The sequence below is a fragment of the Syzygium oleosum genome, unplaced genomic scaffold (genome assembly GCF_021117445.2).
Source record: "Syzygium oleosum isolate NSW1041296 unplaced genomic scaffold, Sole_v2.1 Sole_v2.12, whole genome shotgun sequence".
Classification (NCBI taxonomy): Eukaryota; Viridiplantae; Streptophyta; class Magnoliopsida; order Myrtales; family Myrtaceae; genus Syzygium; species Syzygium oleosum.
The window spans coordinates 5,726,874-5,752,320 of NW_026607496.1; the positions used below are offsets into that span (position 1 = coordinate 5,726,874).

At 43.2% G+C, this 25,447-nt stretch overlaps 2 protein-coding genes and 1 pseudogene across 2 annotated transcripts; 1 reads left to right on the plus strand and 2 right to left on the minus strand.

The window, feature by feature from the left end:
• Positions 1 to 8,442: 8,442 nt before the first annotated feature.
• LOC115672214 (glutathione S-transferase U25-like) lies at positions 8,443 to 9,368 on the minus strand (annotated as a pseudogene).
• A 3,067-nt stretch (positions 9,369 to 12,435) lies between these two features.
• LOC115672394 (dirigent protein 19-like) lies at positions 12,436 to 13,570 on the plus strand. Its single transcript, XM_030594203.2, has one exon. The coding sequence runs from the start codon at positions 12,917 to 12,919 to the stop codon at positions 13,499 to 13,501; it is 585 nt and encodes a 194-aa protein (XP_030450063.1). The 5' UTR covers positions 12,436 to 12,916; the 3' UTR covers positions 13,502 to 13,570.
• A 2,520-nt stretch (positions 13,571 to 16,090) lies between these two features.
• Positions 16,091 to 24,053, minus strand: LOC115672388 (acetyl-coenzyme A carboxylase carboxyl transferase subunit alpha, chloroplastic). Its single transcript, XM_030594194.2, has 11 exons — positions 23,340 to 24,053; positions 23,140 to 23,214; positions 21,701 to 21,808; positions 21,415 to 21,575; positions 21,183 to 21,297; positions 20,942 to 21,096; positions 19,568 to 19,619; positions 19,409 to 19,477; positions 18,257 to 18,334; positions 17,028 to 18,185; positions 16,091 to 16,552 (listed from the first exon to the last, which is right to left on the minus strand). Exons 1-10 carry the CDS (start codon positions 23,682 to 23,684, stop codon positions 17,034 to 17,036), a joined length of 2,310 nt encoding a protein of 769 aa, XP_030450054.1. The 5' UTR covers positions 23,685 to 24,053; the 3' UTR covers positions 16,091 to 16,552; positions 17,028 to 17,033.
• Positions 24,054 to 25,447: the final 1,394 nt, after the last annotated feature.

A 25,447-nucleotide genomic window follows, 5' to 3' on the forward strand; every position in this document is an offset into this window, starting at 1 on the left:
AGGCTGAACAAAGTAAAGAGGAAAAAAGACTCTGCTAGCTTTGAAGGCAAAATGGAAGAAGGGTAATTTGTATCGTTCTCAATTTACCCTCAATCCTCTCATTTCTAACATAAGCTCCTGTTTTTGTTAGGAGGGAATTATCGACATCCGAGGAAACTCAAGGAGTTGTCAATTTAATTTCAAATAAAGGGAATCACGAAGGGTAATGTTGTATCGTTCCCAATTCCTATCCCTCAAAGAGCCGTTCATTAACACGGTCTTTCTTATTACCTTGCAGGTTTGCCCTACTGTTGCAGCATAGGTAAGTATTTCTTTCCCTTAAAACTTTAAGAGTTGAAAGAATCAAAAGAAAGATGAAACATGTTAAAGTAAATAAATGCTTAACCTTCCCCAAAGTGCATCGCATATCTTTTGGAAAGGAATTTTGCATGGTAATTTTACTTGTTTAATTCACCAATTCCCTGTGAAAATCTTGACAATTCAACGAATGGTGTCGAACTGCTCCGATGTATTGAATGAGATGTCTCAGGATGATGAGAGGCAATCCTTAGCCTAAACACATTCTCAAGTACCAAACCCTTGCAAGATGAGCGAAAAGGTTTCACTTCTACAAGGTAAAGAGATTTCTCACATAAGGTACGGTAGCCAAAATGACGAGAGGCAGTTCATTTCTCTGCCTCATGCACTACCATTAATCCTTTGCTTGACCATTTGAGCCCATACACTTGGAGGTTCTTTTTAAATCACCCATGTCAAGAACCACTCCACATCGGGGCAGCTTGAGGTAAATCAGCACCACATGGAGAATTCAAATTCAAAGGGAGCAAGAAGAGCGTCCCTCCCTTTTGGTCACCGCCCCTGTGGCTTCGACCTTGTCATTTTCACAGATCCAGTGGTCCTCGACAGAGTCCTCCAAGACAAGCACACCATCGATGGCAGGACAGTCGAGGCTAAGAGGGCTTTGTCAAGAGAGGAGCAGCAAACTAAAACCTGTCCAAAATGCCAATATCGTATTGATAACAGTGATGTTGTCACTGAGCAAGACAGGAAGGATGAGGAGTTTGTAATATCTAAAATTTTCTATGATCATCAGCTACAACAGCTCTCACAAGGTGAAAAAGATGAATATAAATTTTCTTGCTCTCACTTGCATTAATCTTTGAGTGTTATTATTGCAGGTGAACTCTCAAGATAATTTAAGTGCCCTAGGATGATGAAGAGCAGTTCTTCTTCTATCCCATACACTTATATCCCTTGCTAGCCCAATTGAGCTGGTGATTCCATTTCGTATGAACCCAGTTGGTGATCATCCCCTACACCGGGGCAAGACAAAAGTCACCACAGCTTGAGCATCAGGGTCCAAAGTACCGAATCAAGATGAAGTCTCCAAGAGCCTAATAACATTGTCTGCTCAAACTTGTTTAGGCTAGTCCTGACAACACCAAAAGAGCAGTAAAAAAAATGCTGAAAACTTGGGGCATGAAAAAGCAATGTGCCTAGTAAAAGCAAGGCCAATGCCCATGAATAAAAAAAAAACAACAAACAAAGAAAAAGAAAAAGGAGAAGAAGAAAAACGATGAAAAGACGACCCCAAAGGGTTAAACTTGAGTTCTTCTTCGATACAAATTCCTACTTTAGGAACTCTATCTTGACAAAGATCTGTCACATGATAGATGAAGACAAACCTATTCTTGAGAAAGCAATTGGGACAAAGATAGAATGGTATCCAGGAAAATGCTTGACGCAGAAGCCCCTCAAGAAAAAGTTGTCAAAGAAGCTAAAACACGGGATTACCCAGGGAGTTTTCCAAAAGAGTCCCGACGGTGGAGAAAAAGGCTGGTGACAACGCTAAGATGATCACCAATTTTCACCCTTACACACATTTTTGAGCCTAACGATCCTTTCGTTTCTCAACCTGTGAACTGAGCCCACGTTACATCCCTCATGAAGTCTCTTCTGATTAGGGCACTTGATTTAACGTGGAATTTCAAATGTTTATAAACAACGCTCGAGGAAGTGCGAGCAAGACTATTTCTATCTCGTTTTGCATGGTTCTTGACTTGTAAACCCGGAGATAATTGCAGAATATTTTCTTTCATGGCCTTGACTCGGACAGTCTCCTTCGTTAATCCATTGACCAAGCCTACATTACGACCCTGAAGAAGACCTCTCATATTGGCAGCGTCGTACCGCTTGCGAGAAAACTCAGACCCTTGCGGATGTGATAACGGACAGATTGAGTGTTTTCGATGTTCCCGCATTAATGGACGGGACAAATAGCCCTTTTCAATGAGAGCAAGTGGAAAGTCCTTTCTGACTGACGATCCATCGTTCAGCATCTCGAGAAGTCCACCTCCCAAGTGAAAATTGTCTTAATTGACCTTCGGTGGATGTTTGGTAATGCAAACATGGCAAAATCATCATGCATGAACTTTCAAATACACATTCTGGGATAGCCTAGCTTGTCTATCCTTGATGAATGCATGCATGTTTGCGCTAACCCTTTTTGACAGGTAAAATATCCTCAAAGACTCAAAGAACATATGACCTTTGGAGCGTCTCCAAAGATGTCACAAAAAATTTCTTCCGTTCCCCAAGTGGAATTGACACATCATGCTTTTGCAGCTCAGAGTTCTAATCCCCAGTGATAGAATACGAAAATTCGGGCGCTGGAGAAGCCCTCATTATCATTCCAAGAGAGATGCCCCGAAAAAGGTTGAGTATTCAGCAGATGATGCATCAAACCTCCGGGTAAGAAATCCCAGGTATTTCATCAGATTTCTTTTCAAACTACCCAGAAGGTAAATTGGGTGTTCCTTTGAAAAAGAAAAGCATCTTGACTAGCTGGTCAAGATATTTCATACGATATTCCAGAATAGCCTTAATTGTCTATTTCTCCAATGAATGCGTATGTGTGCACAAAGAAAAACTTGTCTGACAAGAGACACGCCCTTAAGAGGCAGGAACGTGCCCAGGTAAGTATACTTTACCCATGCCTGATTCCAAAAATCCATATACCTACGATTGTTATGGTACCCTCTGAACATCGGATTGACCCCGTTGTTCACCCTCTGAACATCGGATTGACCCCGTTGTTCACCCTCTGAACATCGGATTGACCCATTTGTTCACCCACTGAACATCGGATTGACCCCGTTGTTCACCCTCTGAACATCGGATTGACCCCGTTGTTCTCTAACTGAACATCGGATTGACCCCGTTGTTCACCCTCTGAACATCGGATTGACCCCGTTGTTCACCAACTGAACATCGGATTGACCCCGTTGTTCACCCTCTGAATATCGGATTGACCCCGTTGTTCACCAACTGAACATCGGATTGACCCCGTTGTTCACCCTCTGAACATCGGATTGACCCCGTTGTTCACCAATTGAACATTGGATTGACCCCTTTGTTCACCCTCTAAACATCGGATTGACCCCGTTGTTCATCCTCTGAACATCGGATTGACCCCTTTGTTCACCCTCTGAACATCGGATTGACCCCGTTGTTCACCCTCTGAACATCGGAGTGACCCCGTTGTTCACCAACTGAACATCGGATTGACCCCGTTGTTCACCCTCTGAATATCGGATTGACCCCGTTGTTCACCCTTTGAGCATGGGACTGACCCCCCTATTCACATCAAATCCTCGAGCGAAGACCCCCAGATGCTCATCGTTTGAGCCTTTTCAAGACCTGCTGGCGAGGACCCACCAGGTAACAAATCCTTGGGCGAGGACCCCCAGGTGCTCATCGTTTGAGCCTTTTCAAGACCTGCTGGCGAGGACCCACCAGGCAACAAATCCTCGGGCGAAGACCCCCAGGTGCTCATCGTTTGAGCCTTTTCAAGACCTGCTGGCGAGGACCTACCAGGCAAACCATCAAATCCTCGGGCGAGGACCCCCAGGTACTTTGTCAAAGCAATCCCCAGTCAAGGCGATCGAAGAAAGGTTCGGGTCCTAGACAAACAAAATCCAGTCAGTCAAGGCGACCGAAGAAAGGTTCGGGTCCTAGACAAACAAAATCCAGTCAGTCAAGGCGACCGAAGAAAGGTTCGGGTCCTAGACAGACGAAATCCAGTCAGTCAAGGCGACCGAAGAAAGGTTCAGGTCCTAGACAGACGAAATCCAGTCAGTCAAGGCGACCGAAGAAAGGTTCGGGTCCTAGACAAAAACAATCCCCGTCAAGGCGACCGAAGAAAGGTTCGGGTCCTAGACAAATCATTTTTCCGTCAAGGCGACCGAAGACAGGTTCGGGTCCTCGACACACAATATCAACCATCTGGAATTACTCTACCCTTCGGCAAGGTAAATAACCCCAGGTATGTTTTTATTTGCTTTAGCATGCATCATCCTATATCGCATCATAAAAATGGGACTCCGGTCTCGCCAAAAATAACATTCATTGAGTATGTATGGGCTAAATTGAGGTGTCATTTTATCTTTGAATGTAACCTCTGCGAGGTCAATCTCTGCGAGCTCACCTTCAAAGAGGGGCAGCTGTTGACACCTATTTTTAATTTGCCCAAAATTAATTGCACAAAATTTAGGAGTTAATTTTGTTTAGTTCCTAAAACAAAAATATTTCAATTTAAATATATTGCATATAGAAATTAGGCACATTTTGCATTAATAGCGTCTATAAGAGAAGATTAAAAAAAAAAATTCGAGTCGGGCCGGGTCGGAGCTGGGCCGATCCGGCCCATTTCTTTTTTTCCTTTTCCCCCCGGGCCTGGCCCCTTTTTCTTTTCTTTTTTTTTTCCCTTCGCGCGGGCTTGGCCCGCTTTCCTTTTCTTTTCTTCTTTTCCCCCCCTCCGCATGTTGGGCCTGGCCCGCCCACCCTTCTTCCTTCCTTCCTTCCCCGCGCGGTCGCTCTCTCCTCCTCCCTGTTCTCCCCGTGCGCGACCGGGCGTGACGCACGGCGGCGCCGCTCCTCATCGTCGTCATCCGGTCGGAGGAGGCCCGAGGCGAGCACGCCACGTGGACCGGCCATTAAGGCCGGCCCCGTCTTCCCATTTCCCAGCTCTAACTCCTCTCGCCCCGTCTTCGCACCTCTCTCGCACCGGCCCCCCCTCTGCTCTGCTCTACACCGGCCTGCTATGACCGCGAAAGTCGCGAGGCAGGTAGGCCGGTGCAGGCGGTCGTCATTGCAGACGTAACGAAGCCTGGGGACGCCGTTGTTCGCCTATAAAATCGAGAGAGAGAGAGAGAGAGAGAGCCAGGGTCGGCCGTTTTGAGATATAGAGAGAAGCCGGGAGAGAAAGAGGGAGACGGAGCGAAACAGAAGAAACTGAGAGCTCTTCCGGCGGCCACCGCGCCTCAGCCATCCATCCCCGTCGCCGAGTCGACGGCGGCGACACAGAGAGAGAGAGAGAGTCCCGGTCGGCCATTTTCATTGAGAAACAGAGGAGAGAGAGACTAAGAGAGACAAGAGAGAGAATAGAGAGAGAGAGGGAGCAAACCGAGGCCACGCCGGAGCAGGAAGGACAACCAGCAGCATCGCTGTCGCCTGAGAATAGCCGAAAGCCGCCCGACGAGCCGTCACCGGTGAGCTTCCCGGCCGAGACTCCCCTGTCCGCTCGTTTTTTTGACACGGTCGGGCCGGGATTCACGCCGGCCGTGTCGCGTGATTCCCGGTCCATGCCGTCGCCGGCCCAGGTTCCTAGTCTCAGTTGAGAACCAGCCGTAGCCGCCGGAGCCGACCGGTTCGTCGGAGGAGGGCAAAACACCTCAGTTTTTGGCACACGCGTCAACTGTTTGACGAAATGCCTCAGTGAGGCTGGTTTCGTTTTGGTCGCCGGCCGGCGAACAGGTGGCCGGACGGTGAGTCCAGGTAAGTGGTGAAGCTTGGCGTTCAACCAGGAAGCAGGTTTGGGGGCGGTACCGGTCTGGGTCGGCCGGCGGACAGCCATTTTTGGCTCCGCCGGCGCCTCCCCGCGGGTCTGTATGTTCGGGTCGGATCCGACCCGAATCAACCGATCCGACCCGGGTCAACGCCCGGGTCGGATCCGTTGACTCGGGTCGGTTCCGACCGACCCGATCCGGATTGACCGATCCGACCCGGGTCAACGCCCGGGTCGGATCCGTTGACCCGGGTCGATTTGACCCGGGTCGGTTCCGACCCGACCCGGATCCGCAACCCGACCCGATTTAATATTATATTAATATTTTTATTTTATTTTATTTTTTAAAAAAAATATTTTAAAAAAATTAATTTTTTTCTTCTTATGTATTATTATTATTATTTTTTCTTTTTTTTTCGAAAAAAAAATTAATTAAAAAAAATCTTTTTTTTTATTATGTTATATCTAAATGTTTAATTTATTGTAGTATTATTGTGCATATTTTTGTCTTGTTTAAATTAGACAAGTCTGAGATTGCGCGGTAATATTTTGCATGTTATTTTTATTATCGTTGTATTATTATGCATGTTTTTAATACAATCGCATGAGTTGTGTTTTGAATGTCATCTGACTTAGTTAAGGTTAGAACCTTAGGCTGCATGAATTGTTGTGTTCCTGACTGCTAATTGTTTCTGATTATGCACTCGCTTGATCACCTCACATGTTAGGAGAAAGGTCCTAAAATCAATCCAAATTGCCTGACAAATGTTTTCAGAAATGAACAGGGTAAAATGGTACCGAAAGGGCATTAGTTATCCAACTAGTGTAACCAAGTCCCCGAATTCAGTTAATCTCTGGTTCGCAGGAATAGGGTGATTCTCCCATCACCCTATTTGGGTTTCTAATCGACCCACCCCAAATCGATTAGTGGCGACTCCTCGATATAAACCATTTGCATGTTAAAAACTTAAACCCTAAGTCGCGATATGGTATGGGCTTGGGAGAGCCCGAGTTAAGTCCCGAACCTAGACTTAGCACGTACCAGGCGAGCCCCCCTTCTTTTTGCATGTTCAATAAAAAAGGCCTCGGGAGTTCGGTCACGACAGCTATAGTTCTTTTAAAAAGCTTAATTTTTTGTTTTTTTTATCAAAATTCAATTCTTCATGAGTAAGAATAGCTATATTTTATTGAAAAACCTAGTTTTCCTTTTTTTTTTCTTTTGACGCAAAATTGAAACATATTTCAATTTAAAAAAATGGCCAGTAGAAGGCTAGATCTTTCTTCCTTGCATTATAAGTTATAGCTCACATAGTGGGTCGCTAAGCACAATTAAATACTCTGCTAACCAAATTCTTTGCTAGAGATGAAAGCAACGTTGCTCTAGCAGGGGAAAATGCTCTTGCAAAAGAGATGGACAAATTGGTCCTTGAAAGGCTTGATTCTGTTGAAAGAGATAGTAATTCAAATAGGCCTCAAAGAGTAACGAGTCAAGCCCCTAAAGCCCAAAAGATATGGCAGGAAAAGGCTGCACCATTTGTCCTTGATCTTGCGAATAGAGTGGTCAACCTAATGGTAATTATACCAAATCGTTCAACCCAAGTTGTAGGACAATATTTAGCACCGGCTGAGGAAGCTTAAATACGTTCGGAAAGCTCAGTATTTGTTTTGAAGATAAAAAAGCATTATGCATGAACTAACATGTCTGTTTGAGTATGCAGACGAAATATGCAAGCGGGGAAGTACGAGATGAGGAAAAAATGTACTAAATGTACTTGCATAACTGACTCCAAGTGAGGAGTGTTAATTTAAGAATTAGAAAGGAGTAAAGTAGGGGCAATTTAGAAGCACAGAAAAATCTCCAGTTAGGTGACCGGCGTGTTTATGAAAACGGAAACTTGGTGGATTGGTCCCGTGGCCTGATTAAGTTCAGGCCTTTTTGTATGAGCAAATGATTCTGACTCGCAGCACTTTACGCACTACTGGTAGGATATGAACAAATAACCTCCACATCCTGATTCGAAAATCCCCTAATGCCTCAATCAATTGCGCCAACTAGTTCCTTCACGATATCATAAATTAAATTATATAACAAATGTCAGTTCATATCACAAACTGTCACAATCTAGTGCATATATACCATCTCAGTCATCCTCAGATCATTAAATACAGACGGGATAATATTACTGAATCATATTATATTGTATCCCAACAAAGAAACTCACATCACATAGGTTTAAGGAGTATTAGCAATGACAAACATGTCCTTCGAAATCGTGGTAACGGAAGGCAATGATGGTCTAGAGAAATCACAGACGTGAGGAAATTCGGACACTTTTGACAGTTTTGGTTTCGGTATTGTTGGTAATTCGGGGCTTTGGTAGTTCACGAAGTAGCGGCAATTCGACTTTCGACAGTGATGGCAATTCCAACTTTGGCAGGCTCGGAATATTAGGAAGTTGAGGCAATCCAGACTTAGGCAGTTCGGGCACTTCGGGCAACGTTGCCTCTGAAAGTCGGTAATGCATGGAAAGGATTTTCATAAAAAAGAAAAATATATATTTGATGTCCACGCGCGCAAATAACGCAAAACATAATGCTGAACGAAATTCATGAAATGATGTATAGAACTTATTAGCTGATCTAGAAATACTCAAATACAAAAAGGAAATCATTAAAGTGGAAAGAGCTAAGCCTTGTCCAAAGGAGAGGAGTCATTGAACAAAAGAGTCATGAGATGACCGTAATGAGACTCGCGAATTGTCACTGCGCCTAAAGCTTCTTCTTGAGCTCCAACATGAAGTCATAGACCTTGTGCTGGTCGGGCAACGACTTGGCCACGCTCTCCCTCTACATGCAACGCTCGGCCCATCCCACCAACTTGGGGCACTCCTCCTCGGTGCTAAAGTCGGCCGATGTCTCGAAAGCATAGAACTAGCTATAGAACGGTTTTAGCGACACATCCACGTACCCAAACCTCTCACCTCCAAAGTAAGCCTCGTCACCGAGCTCTCCCTCCAGCACCTTCAAGTACTCGATGTACTCCTTCTTCGCTGCCTCCTGGGCCTCCCCCGTTGACGTCCACACCGCTCGCACCACTGTCCTCTACACCATCGTTTTATGTTTTGACATTAAGCACACTTAATAAGGAAATGTTTGAAAGATTGGGCGTCATCGTCTTACCTTCTTGTTCACGTGGTCAGCCCAGAACTTGGCCAGCGCCCGCTCATGAGGATCGGAAGGCAAGAGAGGGGACTCACGACCCCAGGTCTCGTCGATGTACTGGATGATGACGAGGGACTCGCAAACCGGCTTGCTGTTGTGGCTGAGGAGAAGGATTTTCTTGTGGACCGGGTTCATCTCCAAGAGCAGGGGGCTCTTGTTGCTCAGAACATCCTCCTCCCTCAGATCAAAGTCCACGCCCTTCTCTCTCAGGGCAATCTTGGCCCTCATCCCGAGCGGGCTCGGCCAGAAGTCCAACAATATCACTTCCTCCGCCATTGAAGCTATGGTAATCTGAACTCAAGAATGCTTTGTTTTATGTGGTGAAATGAGGTTAAAAGCAGGAGCCACTTTTATAGAGCAAAAGAGAAGATGGATGAGGCTTTTCATTCGCTGCAGTGCTCGGGGACTAGGAGAGAGGCTGCTTAAAGCTGTCACTGCTCGCGTCACTGTCAGCTCCAAATCTAGTCTCCATGCCCGGCCCGGCCGATTAGCTAATGGCTTAGGTTGTAACATGAACGAGAAATACATATCTTATTATTAGTTCGACTGGCAGTTGCTTCCTTCTTTCTAGTGCTTCCAGTTCTTCCCTACTGCATTATGTTCCATTTCTCATTATTCCTGAACTTAGACGGAATCATCTCGTTCTTGACTTTAAGCCAAGCTTTCATCTGTAAATAAACCGTAGTTTAAAGGCGCGAAAGTAAACAATTGTACATAATTATGGAATATAATATTATTTCTTGCTGATGAAGAAAAGAACAATCATATTTCTGTTGCCCGACTAGTGGTAATCGACGTGGCATTGTAGGAGTCTTTGGTCATGGTGATCTTTTTAAATTAGGGTTTTTGATTATTTGGAAGGCTAATGTCACGTAAAAACCCCACCTTTTATCTCATTTTTCCAATTTATCCCATGTTTCACGGTTGGCATAACAATACCCAACCTTTTTGTTTTCACTTCAAAAAATACCTTGCAGTGAAGCTCCTTTTCAAATCTCAAACATCTTTTTAAGTATTTACAGAATTTCCATTAAGGCCATAGTTCTTGAAAAAGCTTAACCTTTCGTTTGTTTATAAAAATCCAAAAAAATATATATTCTTAATAAGTAAGGATAGTTATATTTTATTGAGAAAACCTAGTTTTCCATTTTTTTCTTTTCACGCAAGATTGAAAAAATATTAAAAAAAAATTTAATAAAGGCCGGTAGAAGGCTAGATCTTTCTTCCTTACGTTATAACTCACATAGTGGGTTCAATACTCTGTTAACGAAATTCTTTGCTAGGGATGAAAGCAACGTTGCGACAGTAGGGGAAAATGCTCTTGCAAAAGAGATGGACATATTGTAAATGAAAGGCTTGATTCTGTCGTGAGAGGAAAGTAATTCAAATAGACCTAAAAAAGTTAGGAGTCAAGCTCCTAAAGCCAACTACTGGAATTTACCCTAATGGCCACCCTTCTTATTTGGGAAAGGAAAGGTGGGGAGTTCGATTCCTCACCTTCTCAGGAGGGGGTTAGAAGTGGAAATGTTTAGTATCGGATGTAGGTTTCGACTCCTGGCAAAAGTTTGAGAGTGAGTTGAGAGTTAGAATGAGAAAAATAAAAAGCCCCTAAAGCCAAAAAGTTATGGCAAGAAATGGCTGCACCATTTGTCCTTGATCTTGCGAAAAAAGTGGTTAACCTTAATGGCAATTACACCAAATCGTTACACCCAAGTTGTAGGACAATCCTTAGCACTGGCTGAGGAAGCATAAATACGTTTGGAAAACTCACTACTTATTTGAAGATAACAAAGCATTTTGCATGAAGTGGTATGTGTATATGCATGAGCAAACGAAATATCCAAGTGGTGAAGTACGCGATAAGGAAAGCGTGTACTAAATGTGCGCGCATAACAATCTGAGTGAGGAGTGCTAGTTCAAGACTTCGGGGCTCGCCCTCGCCCAGGCAGGGCCCGCCAAATCTGGCGAGGCCGCCATGGCTTGGGTGAGGACCAGCCTCGCCAGATCTAGCGAGGGGAGCCCTCGCTGGGGAACGCCCTCGCCCAGGCGAGAGTTGGCCGAGCCTTGCCTATGGCGGGTGACGGCGGCGTCCGAGTGATGGCGGCCTCGCCCAGGTGAGGCCTCAGCCATGGCCGGTCGCCAGTGTCCGGTCACCGGCTAAAGGTAGAACAAAGGGAAAGAAAAAAGGAAAAGAAGGAAAAAAATAATAAAAATCAGAAAAAATAATATTAAATCGAAAAAATATTAAAATATTATTAAAAATTATTTATGTCATCGCCGGCGGTATCATGTAGGCCAGCCAGCATCCACGTTAGCAGTATCCAGCCAAAATTAGCAGGAAGAACTGAATTGACACAAAGACAAAATATTTAGGACTAAATTGGCATCAACACAAAAGGTTTAGAACTTTTCTAATATTTTTCCCTACAAACCTGTGATAGTTTGCCATTGTGGAATTGACGCGCAAATTGAAAAGCTTTGATGAAGATGGTGAAGAAGCTGTGAATTTCCTGGAAAGGGTCGTGGCGTGTTTGGGGAATGGCTTGATTAAGAGGGGGGCGTGGAGATTGGGGAGATTGCATGTATTGTTTGGTAGGAAAATTAGCGAAGTGAAGTTCAACTTCTTGTCCAATTTCATTTTCATGTGTTCAACAAGATTTGAGCAAATTAATAATTCCAAAGGATCTAGCCAACTCTAGGCTTTTTAAGTTTGTCATGTAATCATCAGCTGTATCGTTTTAATTTAGAAGTATGTGTTATCTTCACTTTTATCCCTCTCATGTGACAAAATAGATTCGTAACCCAACTTAATCTTTGACTTACATCGGTTGGACCCAGTTGAAGCGGGTCGTCTAAACTTTTCACCAGATAGTTCGAAAAGCAAAACCCAACTAAATATGGTTCTTAAGAATTCAGAATAAATCCATTTTAGTCAAAGTAGAAATACATCGGCAATCAAAAGGACAAGGAAGGACATCTTGAGTTTTAATGGGTTTGGATCTAACCCATTTTAATCAAATGAAAAAAAATGTTAGTAATTAAACCTATTGTCCATGCTATCGCCAGCCATACCACTTAGGAAGGTCGGCATTTACATTAGAAATTTCTGACTAAAATTGGCCGGGTGGACTCAATTCGCAAAATGCGAAAATGTTTAGGACTGAATTAGTAAAAGTGTAATAGGTTTGGAACTTTTTGGATAATTTTCCTAAAGAACAAGCAAGAGGACTGAATGCCAAAAGCAGAGAGCAGCTCGTGAGCTTCTTCGATGCCAAACACCACTCAACTCAAAGGAGTAACCATCTTCAACCAGCAAAACGTTCTTCTACAACATCTAAATGGCAGCTTACCCAATTTGATCATTTCTTGCCCTATAGTTTATTCACCATTTGGAAGGTCGTTCCAAATTTCGACAGTTTCTCCATCGACTTATACTTGTTTTCCTTCCACAGTTGCAAGGTCCGATCCCCACGAAAGCAAGTGTAAACAATGCCATCGTTTGAGCCCCTCACTTGGATTTGGGCTCGCGTCTTATTCAGTCAATAAGGTAAGTAAGCCATTACATGGGAGTAGCCTTCAATCACTTTATTAATGTCGAAAAAACCTTACAAGGAGCTTTCCAAACATTGCCTCGCCCCTAGAGTGCAACGAGAATAGGTCGATAAGAGCAATCCTCACTCGACAGCTCAAAGCTGACCAATACAAAACCATGCGATCCGTCCTCGTGTACGGTACCCCACTGGCTTCCTCGTACCCTTTACTTACTACTCCCTCGTTCACTGGCTTCTATTATATTTGACTACCTCACTTCAGTGTCCCCTTAACTGGCTAGCTACCGTGAAGCACCTCATGGCCACACTCAATCCGATCTCCTCTCTCCTCCTCCTCCTCCTCCTCCTCCTCCTCCTCTCCTCAGCCATCCCGACGCTCGCCTCTGGCTTCGCGACCACCCTCGACCCGAGCCTCATGGGCCTTGACCTCGGGAAGGAGAAGCTCAGCCACTTCCGCTTCTACTGGCACGACGTCATGAGCGGCCCCCACCCCAGCTCCGTCACCGTCGTGCCCCCGCCGTCCAATGCCTTGGCCACCTTCTTCGGTCTCGTCAACATGATCGACAACCCCCTGACCCTCCGCCCCGACCCGGGGTCCAAGCTCGTCGGCCGCGCCCAGGGCCTGTACTCGTCGGCGTCGCAGGAGGAGGTGGGCCTGCTGATGATCATGAACTTCGCCTTCGTGGCGGGGAAGTACAATGGCAGCGGCATCACCGTGCTGGGGCGGAACCCGGTGCTCCAGAAGGTGCGGGAGATGCCGGTGATCAACGGCTGCGGGCTGTTTCGGTTCGCCCGCGGGTATGCCCGGGCGACCACCCACACGTTCGACCGGAAGACCGGCGACGCCGTCGTCGAGTACAACGTCTACGTGTTGCACTATTGACGTTCGGTGACGTGAATGATGATCGGGTTGTTTACTGTTTGGGCCTTTTCTTGTTCCTTTTCGCTTTCTCTTTTCACTGTTACCACCTTTTCTCTTTTAAATTTCTAGGATTCTAGTGATGGCAATCATAGAGTCTACGTGTTGCGCTATTGACGTTCGGTGACATGAATGATGATCGGGTATTTTAGCGTATGAATGATAATATTTCTCTTTCCCGATTCTATTTCTAGCTAAAAATTAAAAAATTTATTTCTCTTTTTTTGACGAATTTCTAAACAAAAAGTAGCATTTGATAATGATACAAAATTTCTATTCTCGAAATATAAATTCGTTTAATAACGACGTAAAATTTCTATTCCACCGACTGCGGCGGACAGCCGGCGAGCGGTGGTGGCGATGGGCGCCGGTGGATGGGCGGCGAACAGGTGGCGAGTGGCGGTGGCAACGGGCGATGGTGGATGGCCGGCGGACGGCTAGCGAGTGGCGGTGGCGACGGGCGACAACGAATGGCCGGTGAGTGGCAAGTGGCTAACAAGCAATGGTGGGGGGCAACGGGCAGCGGCGGCAGACAGCCGGCTAGCAGTAGGCGACAGCAGACGATCGGCAAAAGGCGACGGCCGCCGACTACCGGCTGACGAGCGGCGGTAGGCAACGGCGGTGGACAGCCGGCCAGCAAGCGGCGACGAGCGATGGCGGCGGACGGCTGGCCGATGAGCGGCGGCGGGTGGTAGCGAGTGGGCGGCGGTGAGCGGCAAGGGTAAGCAATAAAATAGAGTTGTTATTTCTATTTCAAATCTATTTATGAACCAAATTTATCTTAGAAATAAAAAAAATGAAATTATTTTATCAAACGGATTTATGTTCTAAACCTGTTTTTGAAAATAAAAAAATAAAAAAATAGGAAAACACAATAATTATCATTCGCGCCCTTACTTTATGGGCCTTTTCTTGTTCCTTTTCACTCTCTTTTCACTGTTACCACCTTTTCTCTTTTAAATTTCTAGGATTCTAGTGATGGCAATCATAGAGGCCACTCTTGATTTCCGGGTTTGCTTATGGTCTAAGCAAAATGGGGTTGGTAGGTGAGAAGTATTAGCCTATTTACTTCTTTAATAATTGTCGAGTATCCGATCCTAATCCGGAAACATCGATCATGCCATATTTTGAATAAGACTCTATTCACAGGTACGAGTGATCTCAATATTACTTTCGAAAAAAGACGGTATGATCGCACGACACACTTTACCACCTTCTGTTTGAACATTAACCCTCACATGGGAGCGGAGCAAGTTGAACCCGTGATATTACAAAGCCGAGCCCAAAATTAGTCAGTGCTCTTTTTGCCATCTCCTACTTAGAACTTCGTTAAAAAGGGTCTTCTGGCACTAATTAGGAAACTAAACAAAGAAAATCTGTAAATTTTCAATACACTAGCTATTTTCATGGTGTGCAAAATCAATGCTTTGAAAGCCTCGAGGGCATTTGTACACAAGACCACTTCTTTATTGTCTCATGGTAAATCCTAGAAAAAGTTGGTTCAACTAGAATGTGGAATTTTTGTTTGGAGTTATAAATTGGCCCTTGACAGAGTATATTGTCTCAACAAAATAATCGCATCTACTTGAGCATTCTCTTTTATAACTAATAATGTTCTTAAGTACCCAAAGCTGATTTACAGAACAAGGAATTGACTTGTGTGTGAATTAGGCAAACAATTTAGAAACACCCATTTAAGATTTGGCTCGCACCTTACCTGATTAATGAGGTCCGTAAGTTACTCTAGTGGACTCTTAAGTTTACTTATTTAGAAGTGAACTATCTTATCAGAAAAATAAAATCAAAAATAAAGAGAATGTGTGTGTTGAAGAATGACTGAGATGTAATCGATCTTCATAAAGGAAACAGCTACCTATATTTCCTCCCGAAGCATTTGGTGTGCGTAGCAGTCTGATTTGAAAGTCTCAATTTTGCATACTCAAAAGATGAAGGAGAAAATCGCAGACCACTCGAATCATGTCATAGGATTTACATGCACTTTCATTCACTGTTGTTTTGATAATTGGCAACTTTGTATATGGAATTTGCCTAGATTGTTTTTTCGTATTCTAGTTAGTTGTGTTCGGAGCTCTTTGACTACCAAACTAATCCCGTCCCACCCACCGGAATTGCGCCGGGATTATTAGAGACAAACAATTTATATTCCTGAAGATATCCCCAAAGAATACGCAAGTGTAGTGCTTTGACCCAAACCTTGGGGGGGAAATTGAGTTTGCCATTGGGCATCATTGGTATGAAGTTACCCCCATACTTTACTGCAAGACTAGTCAGTACAAAGAAAGAAAAGCAGTACATCGAATCAAAATTGAATACCAAACAAATACCAACTTTGGATAGAATCATTCAAATCAACTTGATTAGACATTTTGAGATATCAATATAAATTAATGTGCCGATTAAGAGTTAATATTGTCGGCCCAGCAACCAGTATCTTGCTAGATCTAGATCCGTTTAGAATTGTTTCCCATCCATATGATGAGGTGAGGCAAGTAAGAAGGGAAAAGAGAAGGACGGTGGAGATCACCAAACTACTTTGTCAAAGAAAATGATCTGCAAATGACATTGTGACAGTACACTCATGCAGTCATCTGCATTTATTTTGAAGTATGCGGAGCTTTGCCATCACTCCCAGTAACATATACAAAATGTCCATGTCTGTTCTCTACCGAAAAAAACAGGGAGAAACATAAACTCCTTAAGTACTTGGTTGGCTGTAGATCATGAAAAGACCTAAAACCAATAAATAAACGTTCTCTCGACTTGAAACCGAAAGCATTTTACCATTTAAAGTCGAAACGTTTTAATTTGTTCCTAGTACTGGAGCATGCAAAACAAGCACCACCGGAGATGCGCGAAATACTTAATAACGGCATAGAGATTGGAATGTATTCAACCTGGAAAGAATCAAAAGCGCTGCAGGATTACTCCTTGGTCAAAACACATCGTCTATTTATCTCTCATGTTCCCAGTGGCATCCACTATATCGAAAAAAAGCTGCAGACGAAAGAAAAGGCAGCATTACCATGAAAATCTTCGACTGTTTAAACATGACTGGTAGTTGCAAATTACATTATAAGATACCAAAATGCTACGATATTATGGTTCTTCAGTTGCTTCTGCATCTTGTTATCACTATAGAATAAAAACCATTGTGAACTGGACTACAATATTAGATTGGTCTTCATTGATGGATTAATTAACATGTAGAAGCCAGACTTGTAGGTGGATCATCTCATCAAAAGGTACCATCGAAATAGGATCCACACAAGGGACTTTGAATAGAATTGGTTTCTCACGTACTCCCTTTGTAAAAAAGATCAATACACCAAGCACTGCACATATATTTATTGGATTTGTTGCTAAAAAATCAGTATTAAATCCGAAACTCCTGTCCGTATGGAGCAGAAAAACTAAAAGATGATTTTAAACAGGAAGTAATAAGCGTGAGACAGGAGAAAATTAAACTCACAGTAAGCTAGTTTCCATATCCTCCCACGTTGACCTCTACCCTTGATTCCTCATGCTTGGAGCTGTCGTCAGTGTCAGCATATCTCGAGCTTCCATTAGACCCTCCATAAGATTCCACGACTTCAGAAATCTCAGCTGTCAGCTCTTCATGCTTCTTTCTAAGTTCGGGAGAATTCATTGCCTCGAAAAGCCTCTGCTTTATCTGCTGCTGCAGAGCATCGATCTTATTTTTTGACGACAAATCGGGCGTTTTTCCTGCTTTTACAATCTCCATCTTCAGCATCTCCATCATATTCTTTAGGTCAGATGAGTTGACCACTTCTTCGATTTTGCTATTTATTTCTTTATTTAGATTCCCCATTTTAGCACTAACTTCCGAGACTGAAGTTTGCGAACTAGTATCAATGCTGGCAGGTTTAATGGCCTCAACGTGCAGTCCGAAAGATTCAATGACACTGGCCATTTCCATGTCTATCTCTTTCTTCAAATTGACAATTTTCTCCATCAGGCCTTCATCTACATCCTCAGGAGCAGTTGCCCCAGATTCTTCAATTTCTGCATTCAGAGCTTCAACCTTCTCCTTCAGATCAGGACGTTCTAATACCTCTTTCAGTTTCCTATTGAGTTCTTCCTTCTGTGAAGCAACCCTTTCAGCACTCTTCACTTTAGACAACTCATTCAACATGTCAAGCTTACTCTTGAGGCTCTCGTAATTGGGAGCTCCTGACAAGCCTTGGTTGAACTCCTTCTTTAGCTTATCAATTTTATCCATTAAAATAGGATGCAAGGGTTGCTCCTGCTGCTTAGCTTTCACAAATTCTTCTCGTATCGTTGACATTCTTTCATCCAAGCCCATGGCCTTAATTGCCTCGGAGTACTCATGATCCACTTCCTTTTTGAGTTTTTCTATTAATTCATCCAAACCACTATCAGAAACTTCAGTGGATGATTCCTTAGCATTTACTATCTTCTGTTTCAGCTTTTCAACTTCACTCTCCAGTTCTGCTTCAGAAATCATTCCAAGTAGAGGTTCTTCTTTTATCTTCATGTTGACCTTCCTCTTGGGATCCACAGGGATTCCTTCTTGAAATCCACCAATTTTTCGGAACTTAACCGTGCGATGCTTCAGGAGTTCTTGTGTGTCCATTTTCTTAAGCTCCTGAAAAGATCAAGGACTCTGTCAGTAATGGTTCAGAATTCTATGGTGAAAACAAACTAAGTAATACTGACATTCATTGCTTCAACAACTGCAGCTTTTATCTGTTGGGAGGTCCAAGAGGGATCTGCATGGGCACCTCCAAGTGGCTCCTGTTGAACCATATACAAGAATGAAATCCAAATGGTCACAACATGCAACTAAAAATGCCAAGTTCGTAAAGTTACTGTCAAGATTTTACGATCGCAACAGCGCATAAAGAGAGCCAAAAACCTACATGATTACTCAAATAGCTTACATAATTGTCTCTAGGGAATATCACGTATGTCTTGATAGTCACTTCACTCGGGTGAGATTAATCTCACACAACTGATCCCAAGTGCGGATAAAGGAGTAAGGGAGGGGTGGTCTAGTCGACAGCTGGCACGTGTTTTCCTACCAAGTGTAAGTTCAACAAGAACAGAGCTCGAATGGTTTTACACCTTGACGCGATTTAAAGACCAAGAAGTCCACGATAGGGAGTGCTTTCCATCTATTGGGTCTATTTTGCAAAAGGATGGACAAAATGAATTGACATGTCACCCGTAAAGCACAAACAGGATGGTTCAGAGAAGAAGGTATTTTGTGCAAATGCCAAATGTCACTCAAGGGACAATTCTGTTGGACGGCAATAATTTATGGCACTGAATGTCCGGCAGTCAAACACCAACATCTGCACTCAATGAGTTTAGCAGAGATAAGAATGCTCCATTGGATGTGCAAACACACAAGAAAAGGCAGTACAAATTAATCTATCCGAGGAAAGTGGGTGTGGCTCCAGTCGAGAACAAGACGAGAAAAACTCATTTGAGATGGTTTGGACTTGTCAAGCAAAGGCCTTCAAATGCTCAACTAGGAAAAGCAATTGAGGGATGGAGACTTGGCTTAATAGAGGCACAGCACATAAAAAAAGTGAACGAAGCACTCAGAGCTTTCAGAAGACATGACACAGAATTAGATGCAATGGTAAAAGGGTTTATCTATCCAATCCCAATCAATGGGGTAAGGCTTCGTTTTTCCTTTTTTTTTTGTTGTATCTATCTTTTATTATATCTATCTCAATACTCGTGGTCCATATGAGATTATAGCAACTATTCTCCCTGCTACAGAATTATTTAAAGCATAGCTCATAATACCTAAAACACACTGGTATGACACACAAAAGCAGAGAGACGTGAAAAACTTACCGGGATGATCCCATCACAAATTTGTAACTTGCATAACTCTGTGGCTGTAATTTTCAGTTTTTCAGCTGCCTGCGAGGATAAGGGAGATTTAAGTGTCAACTAATAAAAAAATCTGCTCACAGAAAACTTAAGAATCAGAATTGTCATAATTGTTCTCACCTTTGGAGAAGCTTTTGCAGTCTTCCACAATATTGCAGCACAAGCTTCAGGACTAAAAATGAAAGCAGAGATAAAGATAAAAATCAGTAAACGCAAGGACTGGAAATAATCACACAACAAACAAGGCATGGCAAAGTCAATTTAACAAAATCAACTTGATAAGCTTCAATAGGAATGTGGTTACACTTATGAGGTACTACTCTCGCTAATTGTAGTTGCCTACTCTCGCGTTGGCCATCTACATGAGCTTTCTGATCAGATACCAATGAGGAAAACAAAATAAATGGTGCATACCTCAGCTGAGTGTGGTTACCTAATCTCATTATTTTGTGGGTTTTGAATTTGATGACCATAAACAATTAAGATTACAACTTGACCCTAAAATTTGGAAAGTGGAAATTACTAGAGAGGAGGCCCATCAATTGCTTGGTCCCCTATATGAGAATGATGTTTCAAAGAAAGTTGATGATAAAACAATTATGCAACATTTTAAAAATATGAAAACATGTATCGAACCATGAAAGAGGAAATAATTTTGTTTCTAACAATTTATGAAAAAAAAATACTAATTTTACTACTAATACTACCAAGATGCACCGGTGTAAGAATGTATTTGTTCTATCATTCCCAAATATTGGTGTCGACATGAATTTTTTTGCAAGAGCAATAATATGTAGAAAATAATAACAAAATAAATATTTAGACCAATCAAAAATACTCCACTAGAGTTTACGTGGAATTGCGTTTAACACGGATTTGAACCCCATAATGTAGATATATTCTCCGATTAACAGAAATCACCACATGGCTCAACCTTGTGCGAGCTTTACCCACTTTTATGTATAGGATGTTGTTAATTAAGGAAAGTCTGTCATTTCAATGCACTCTCTATCTCATGTTATGTGTAATCAGTGCATTGAAAATGAAAATATTTCTTTAATGAGTATGGTCAACAAGTGCCTTATGGGTCTCATTATGGTTAGTCATGGTGTTGCCATTGTACTTTGTTTACAGTATTTTCACATAGAAGTGTGATACAAGCACTACAGAAAATGTGCGAAAACTTAATTCCATTCTTACTTACTGCCCCCTACAGACAAAATATTCAAGCTCCAAACATATGATGATTTAAGACAAGAGACACCACATATACCATATCTAGCACATATTCTACAAAAAATGCACATGATATTGTGAAAACTTGGATGAAAGCAACTTCTTATATCAAAGTTTAAGCAGTAAGAAATAGATCTGAGAAAATTTGACTTAAGCACAACCTTTGATTTCTTAACCACCAATAAGACAAAGGAGGAAGAGGACATCCGACAAAGTAATTTGACACAATTGAAATGGAAGTGACGGCACTTAAATTACCTGGCGACATAGAAGACAGAATTTTCAAGCATTAACAATTTATTTGCACAGCCAATAGCAAGAGCGCCGCCGGAACCACCTTCCCCAATAACAATCGAAACAATGGGTACTTTCAGACCAAACATGGTCCTCAAATTGTGAGCAATTGCTTCACCCTAGAAATATATAAAGCAAATACATCATTGCAAAGATCAGGAAGTGCATAATGCAAATTGCAGCTAACATTAGGTGTTTTGCTTACTTGGCCAAGTTCCTCAGATTTCAGGTCTGCAAAGGCCCCAGGTGTATCAATAAAAGTGATGATTGGGAAGCCATGGTGGTCAGCATAATACATCATTCGTAGAGCCTTCCTGTAACTGAATTACAAAATGAACTAAAACTTAGGCAGTTGCTGAACTTTTGTTAACGGCACCATTCATATGCGAAATCGATAGTTGGTGTTTTGAAGATATTATTTATAATATTGTGCATACCCATGGGGAGTTGGCATCCCAAAGTTGCGCTGAATGTTCTCCTTTGTGTTTCGTCCCTTCTGGTGGCCCATGAACATGTATCTCTCACCGTCAATAGTTCCAATCCCAGTGACAATAGCGGGATCATCATAACCAGCCCTATCTCCGTGAAGCTCCACAAACTAGTGGACAACATGATGCAGAAGGCATATATTTTGCAAATCGTGTCAGCTGCCCATGATAGAATTAAGCAAGCAATAAACAGAAGCAAAAAGGCAAATTGAATTCGGCAAGTCAAAGTGAGCACCTTGTCAGTAATGTTAAATACATGGTCGAGAAATGTAGGCCGATTCGGATGTCGGGCAATATTCACACGCTGGATAGGAGTCAGATGCGTATACAAATCCTTCAAAGCCTGTGAATGCAAGGAAATACACCAAGACTAGAACATGTTAATAGCAAGAAAAAAATAAAATCTTACAAAGTATCGCAATTCTTAATGCAACTGAAAGTATCAAAAGATTGGCATAAAAGCGGCAGTGCTGATTGTACCAATATGAAAACCAGGGTTCAATCAAGTTGTCTTATACGTCAGATTCTAAATAAATTCACTATCATTATTTGTAAGGCAAGTAGACAAAAAGTATTGCATATGATTTGCAAGAGTCTATTAAACGTGTTTCCAATTCGTCTAATATACTGAACAGGTAAAAATCACCCAGACGAATGAAAGATGCTTTTTGAAGTGTGCCCTATCAAGATAAAAATAGTAACCAGTCAAGAAAATAAGTTATCTAAGGTCTAGCCTGTAGCAAACAACTTATCATCTATCTCGCCTTGAAAGTTCATATTGCATTAGACTAAGGTCTGATCAGAGAAACGTCCAATCTGAGCTTTTAGTAGGATTGATGATTTCATAGAGATGTCTGATATACTGCAAGCGCAAAGACAAAGAATGGCACCGTTTGCAGGATCCATTGCCAACTTTTATCTTTTATAAGAAAAGAGAGATAAGTCAACCTCCAAATAAAGGAGAACGACTTTTTTCGTCAACCAAAGTGCCAATTTGCTTTGGAGAAATACAAGCCATGCCCGTAATAGTGACAGTCGGTCTCAAAATTAACGAGACCTGTTATTACTATGAAGTGCTTATGGTCATATGCGCAGTAAGCTTTGCAACACCGGCACTTGAAATGACATTCAGGACAGGAACTGAACCGAAAGAACCGGCAAAAAAGATACCAATGCGCCAATTTGCAAAAGTTCTTTTTTCTATTTACCTTATGTGTGCAGCCGCCATGGAAGTAGAGAAAGATTAGACAAATCCCCTAGTTTTCTTTTAACATCACTGCATGTTCCAGTACCGATGATCACATCGATCATTTGCATCCCCCAGAGTTTTCCAGCTTAAGAACATAATTTCTTTTCGACGAGATACTAATATCCTATTGCAGTGTTATCTCTAGAGGTTCTACGAGAGAGAGAGAGAGAGAGAGACCGATTTGGTATAACTTGGTCATTAGCGAAGTTTAGGATGTTAAAAATAGGGGAATAGGGGAAAAGCTCCTCTAGGAATGGATACGGGCTTGCAAGATAATCTAATTCACGACCATTATCACCAGAGGTCCAGAACCAATTAACATGAGAGAGAGAGACGCAAAATACATGATTCGATGTAGAGAATTAGCAAAAGATTCTGCGAACTTAGCTACCATTTACTGCTAGAAAAAGCAATGATGCTAAAACCTGCTGATACTTGGTCTCCAATGAAATGATCTGATCACTGAAGTCCAAGCCAGTTTCATCGGCCATCTTTCTCACCTGAACAGGAAATAAAGAAAAAATTTTACATTTTCGAGCAATTAGAGAGGCACATTCCCGAAATCAAAAACCTCATTTTTAAAACCCGCCCACAACAACAAGACACGACAAGAACAGCAACTCACATCCATGATCTTCTTCTGGAACAACATGAGCGGCTTCTCGAACTCCAGCGTGACGGGCTTCGGCTTCTCCCTGAGCGGCTTGAAGGGCGAGAGGTGGCTGAGGACGCCGCCCTTCACGTTGGGATCCGGATCCTCGGGCCACGGGTACTCGTGCTTCTTCACCTTCCTGAGCTTGGCGGCCACCGCGAAGCCGCCCCGCCTCCCCCGAGCCCCCAGCCGCGCCCTCCCGAGGGCCCTCAGCGAAATGTCCCCGCCGCCGCCGCCGTTACCGCCGCCGCCCCCGAAAAGGTCGGAAGCCGCAGCCCCGGCCAGGGACACCGGCGGCCGAATCAGAGAAGCCATCATTCCCCCCCACCCCCGCGCGAGAGCTCAACTCAAGAACCAAATCAAGAACTCACCCAGGAAACTGCCGAGGCAGACAAAGCAAAACCCGCATTCACGTTAGCACGGCCCGCAAAGAAGACGAGGACGCTTGCAGGCAGGACCCTGCAAGCGAAGGAGGAAGCAGAAAGAAAATTTCCTGGGAAGAGGGAAGAGGGGAGAGGGAGTTAAAATGAGAGGGAGTACCGAGGTGGTGGGGAGGTGTCGTTATGGGAGAAGACGAAGTGGGTACGCTGGGGGAGAGAGAATTACAAAGGGGGGAGAGAGCATTGGAGAGATCGTCGCGGAGAAAATGAATCTTCGGGGGGTGTGTCGTTGGGCGGTTGGCGATACTTCTTATGCGAAGTGGGTCGTGCGAGGGAGAGAGAGAGAAACAGAGACGGAGGAGGGAGTTGGCGTTGGTCGTGTTAAAGGCGCGCATGAAATCCATTCTTTTTTAACGAACGCATTTATGTCGTGAACATAAATGCGTTTGTTAAAAAATTTTCGAAATGCATTCTGGAACAATTTTTGTAATCTGAAATAAAAATGCATTTAGTAAAAATACTTTCTCTTTCAGGTTCCAGAATCAAATTTTGATTCCAAAATGAGTTTTTACCAAAAAAGAGAAGCTACTTTTTATAGCTTCTCTCTTCCCGGAACTCATTATGGCCCTAATTTCTTTTTCTTTATCTTCCATCCCGTTCTCTCTTTCGAAATTCATTCTGGCCCTAATTTCTTTCTTTCTCTTCCATCTCGTTCAACTCTTCAGTTTCGTGCCCTTCCCTTCCCTCCTCGCGACTGCACCGGAACCGCCATTGCACGCGGCGGCGATCGATTTGGCCCTCCCTATATCCCCGCCTCTTCAGTTTCGTGCCCTCCATCCCTCCTCGCGATTGCACCGGACCCGTCACCTCACACAGCGGCGATCGATTTGGCTCTCCCTATATCTCCGGTGCTTCCGTTTTTTCATGCGTAGCTGGTGAGTCTTCGATTCCTCCAACTGTTTCACCTCCTCTCGTTAGCTTTTTCCTTCGGTGCAATCCGCGGTGTGCGACGCGGCCGTTTAGGGCACGCGGCCCGCGCGAATCTCGTTCGATCGAGTCGGAACGAGGGAATGAGACGCCGCGGAGTGGTATGGCGAGAACTTGATTAGCATGTTGCGGATTGAGGTTGAGGTTGAAGTTGAGCCGCGGGATTTCGGTTTCGAAAGGGCTATGATGTGTGGGTTGTGTGGCTAAATCGGTTTGTTTCGTTATTCGTGTTTGGCTCTGCGGTTCGCAACGAATTGCCGCAAGTAGTTGGCGCTTTTGTCTCGTTTTTATCTGGGTTATCATTTTTGAGCGGCATCTCGAGCACTGGCTTTGGTTTTAGCACAGGCACTAGATGATGGGTTTACCCCGGGAAGGTTAAATTTTATGGATTAGGAGGACGGCCTACAAGTGAAAGATAGCTTATCGACCTGAGATAGGTTAAGATAAATAATATTTTGCAATTGAGTTCGAACTATCTTTGTTGCGGAAATAGAACTGATGCGCCGTTATCAAATGTATTTCTCATCCAGAAGTAGAAATTTCCTCTTATTTTATCAAACAAATTTCTCTTCCAGAAATCAATTTCTGGAGCAGAATCAGTCATGTTTTATCAAACAAATTTCTCCTCCAGAAATCAATTTCTGGCAAGAATTTGATTTCTTGAGCAGAATGGTTACAATTCGCACCCCAAGGTGCCACAAGCACACGCACGTC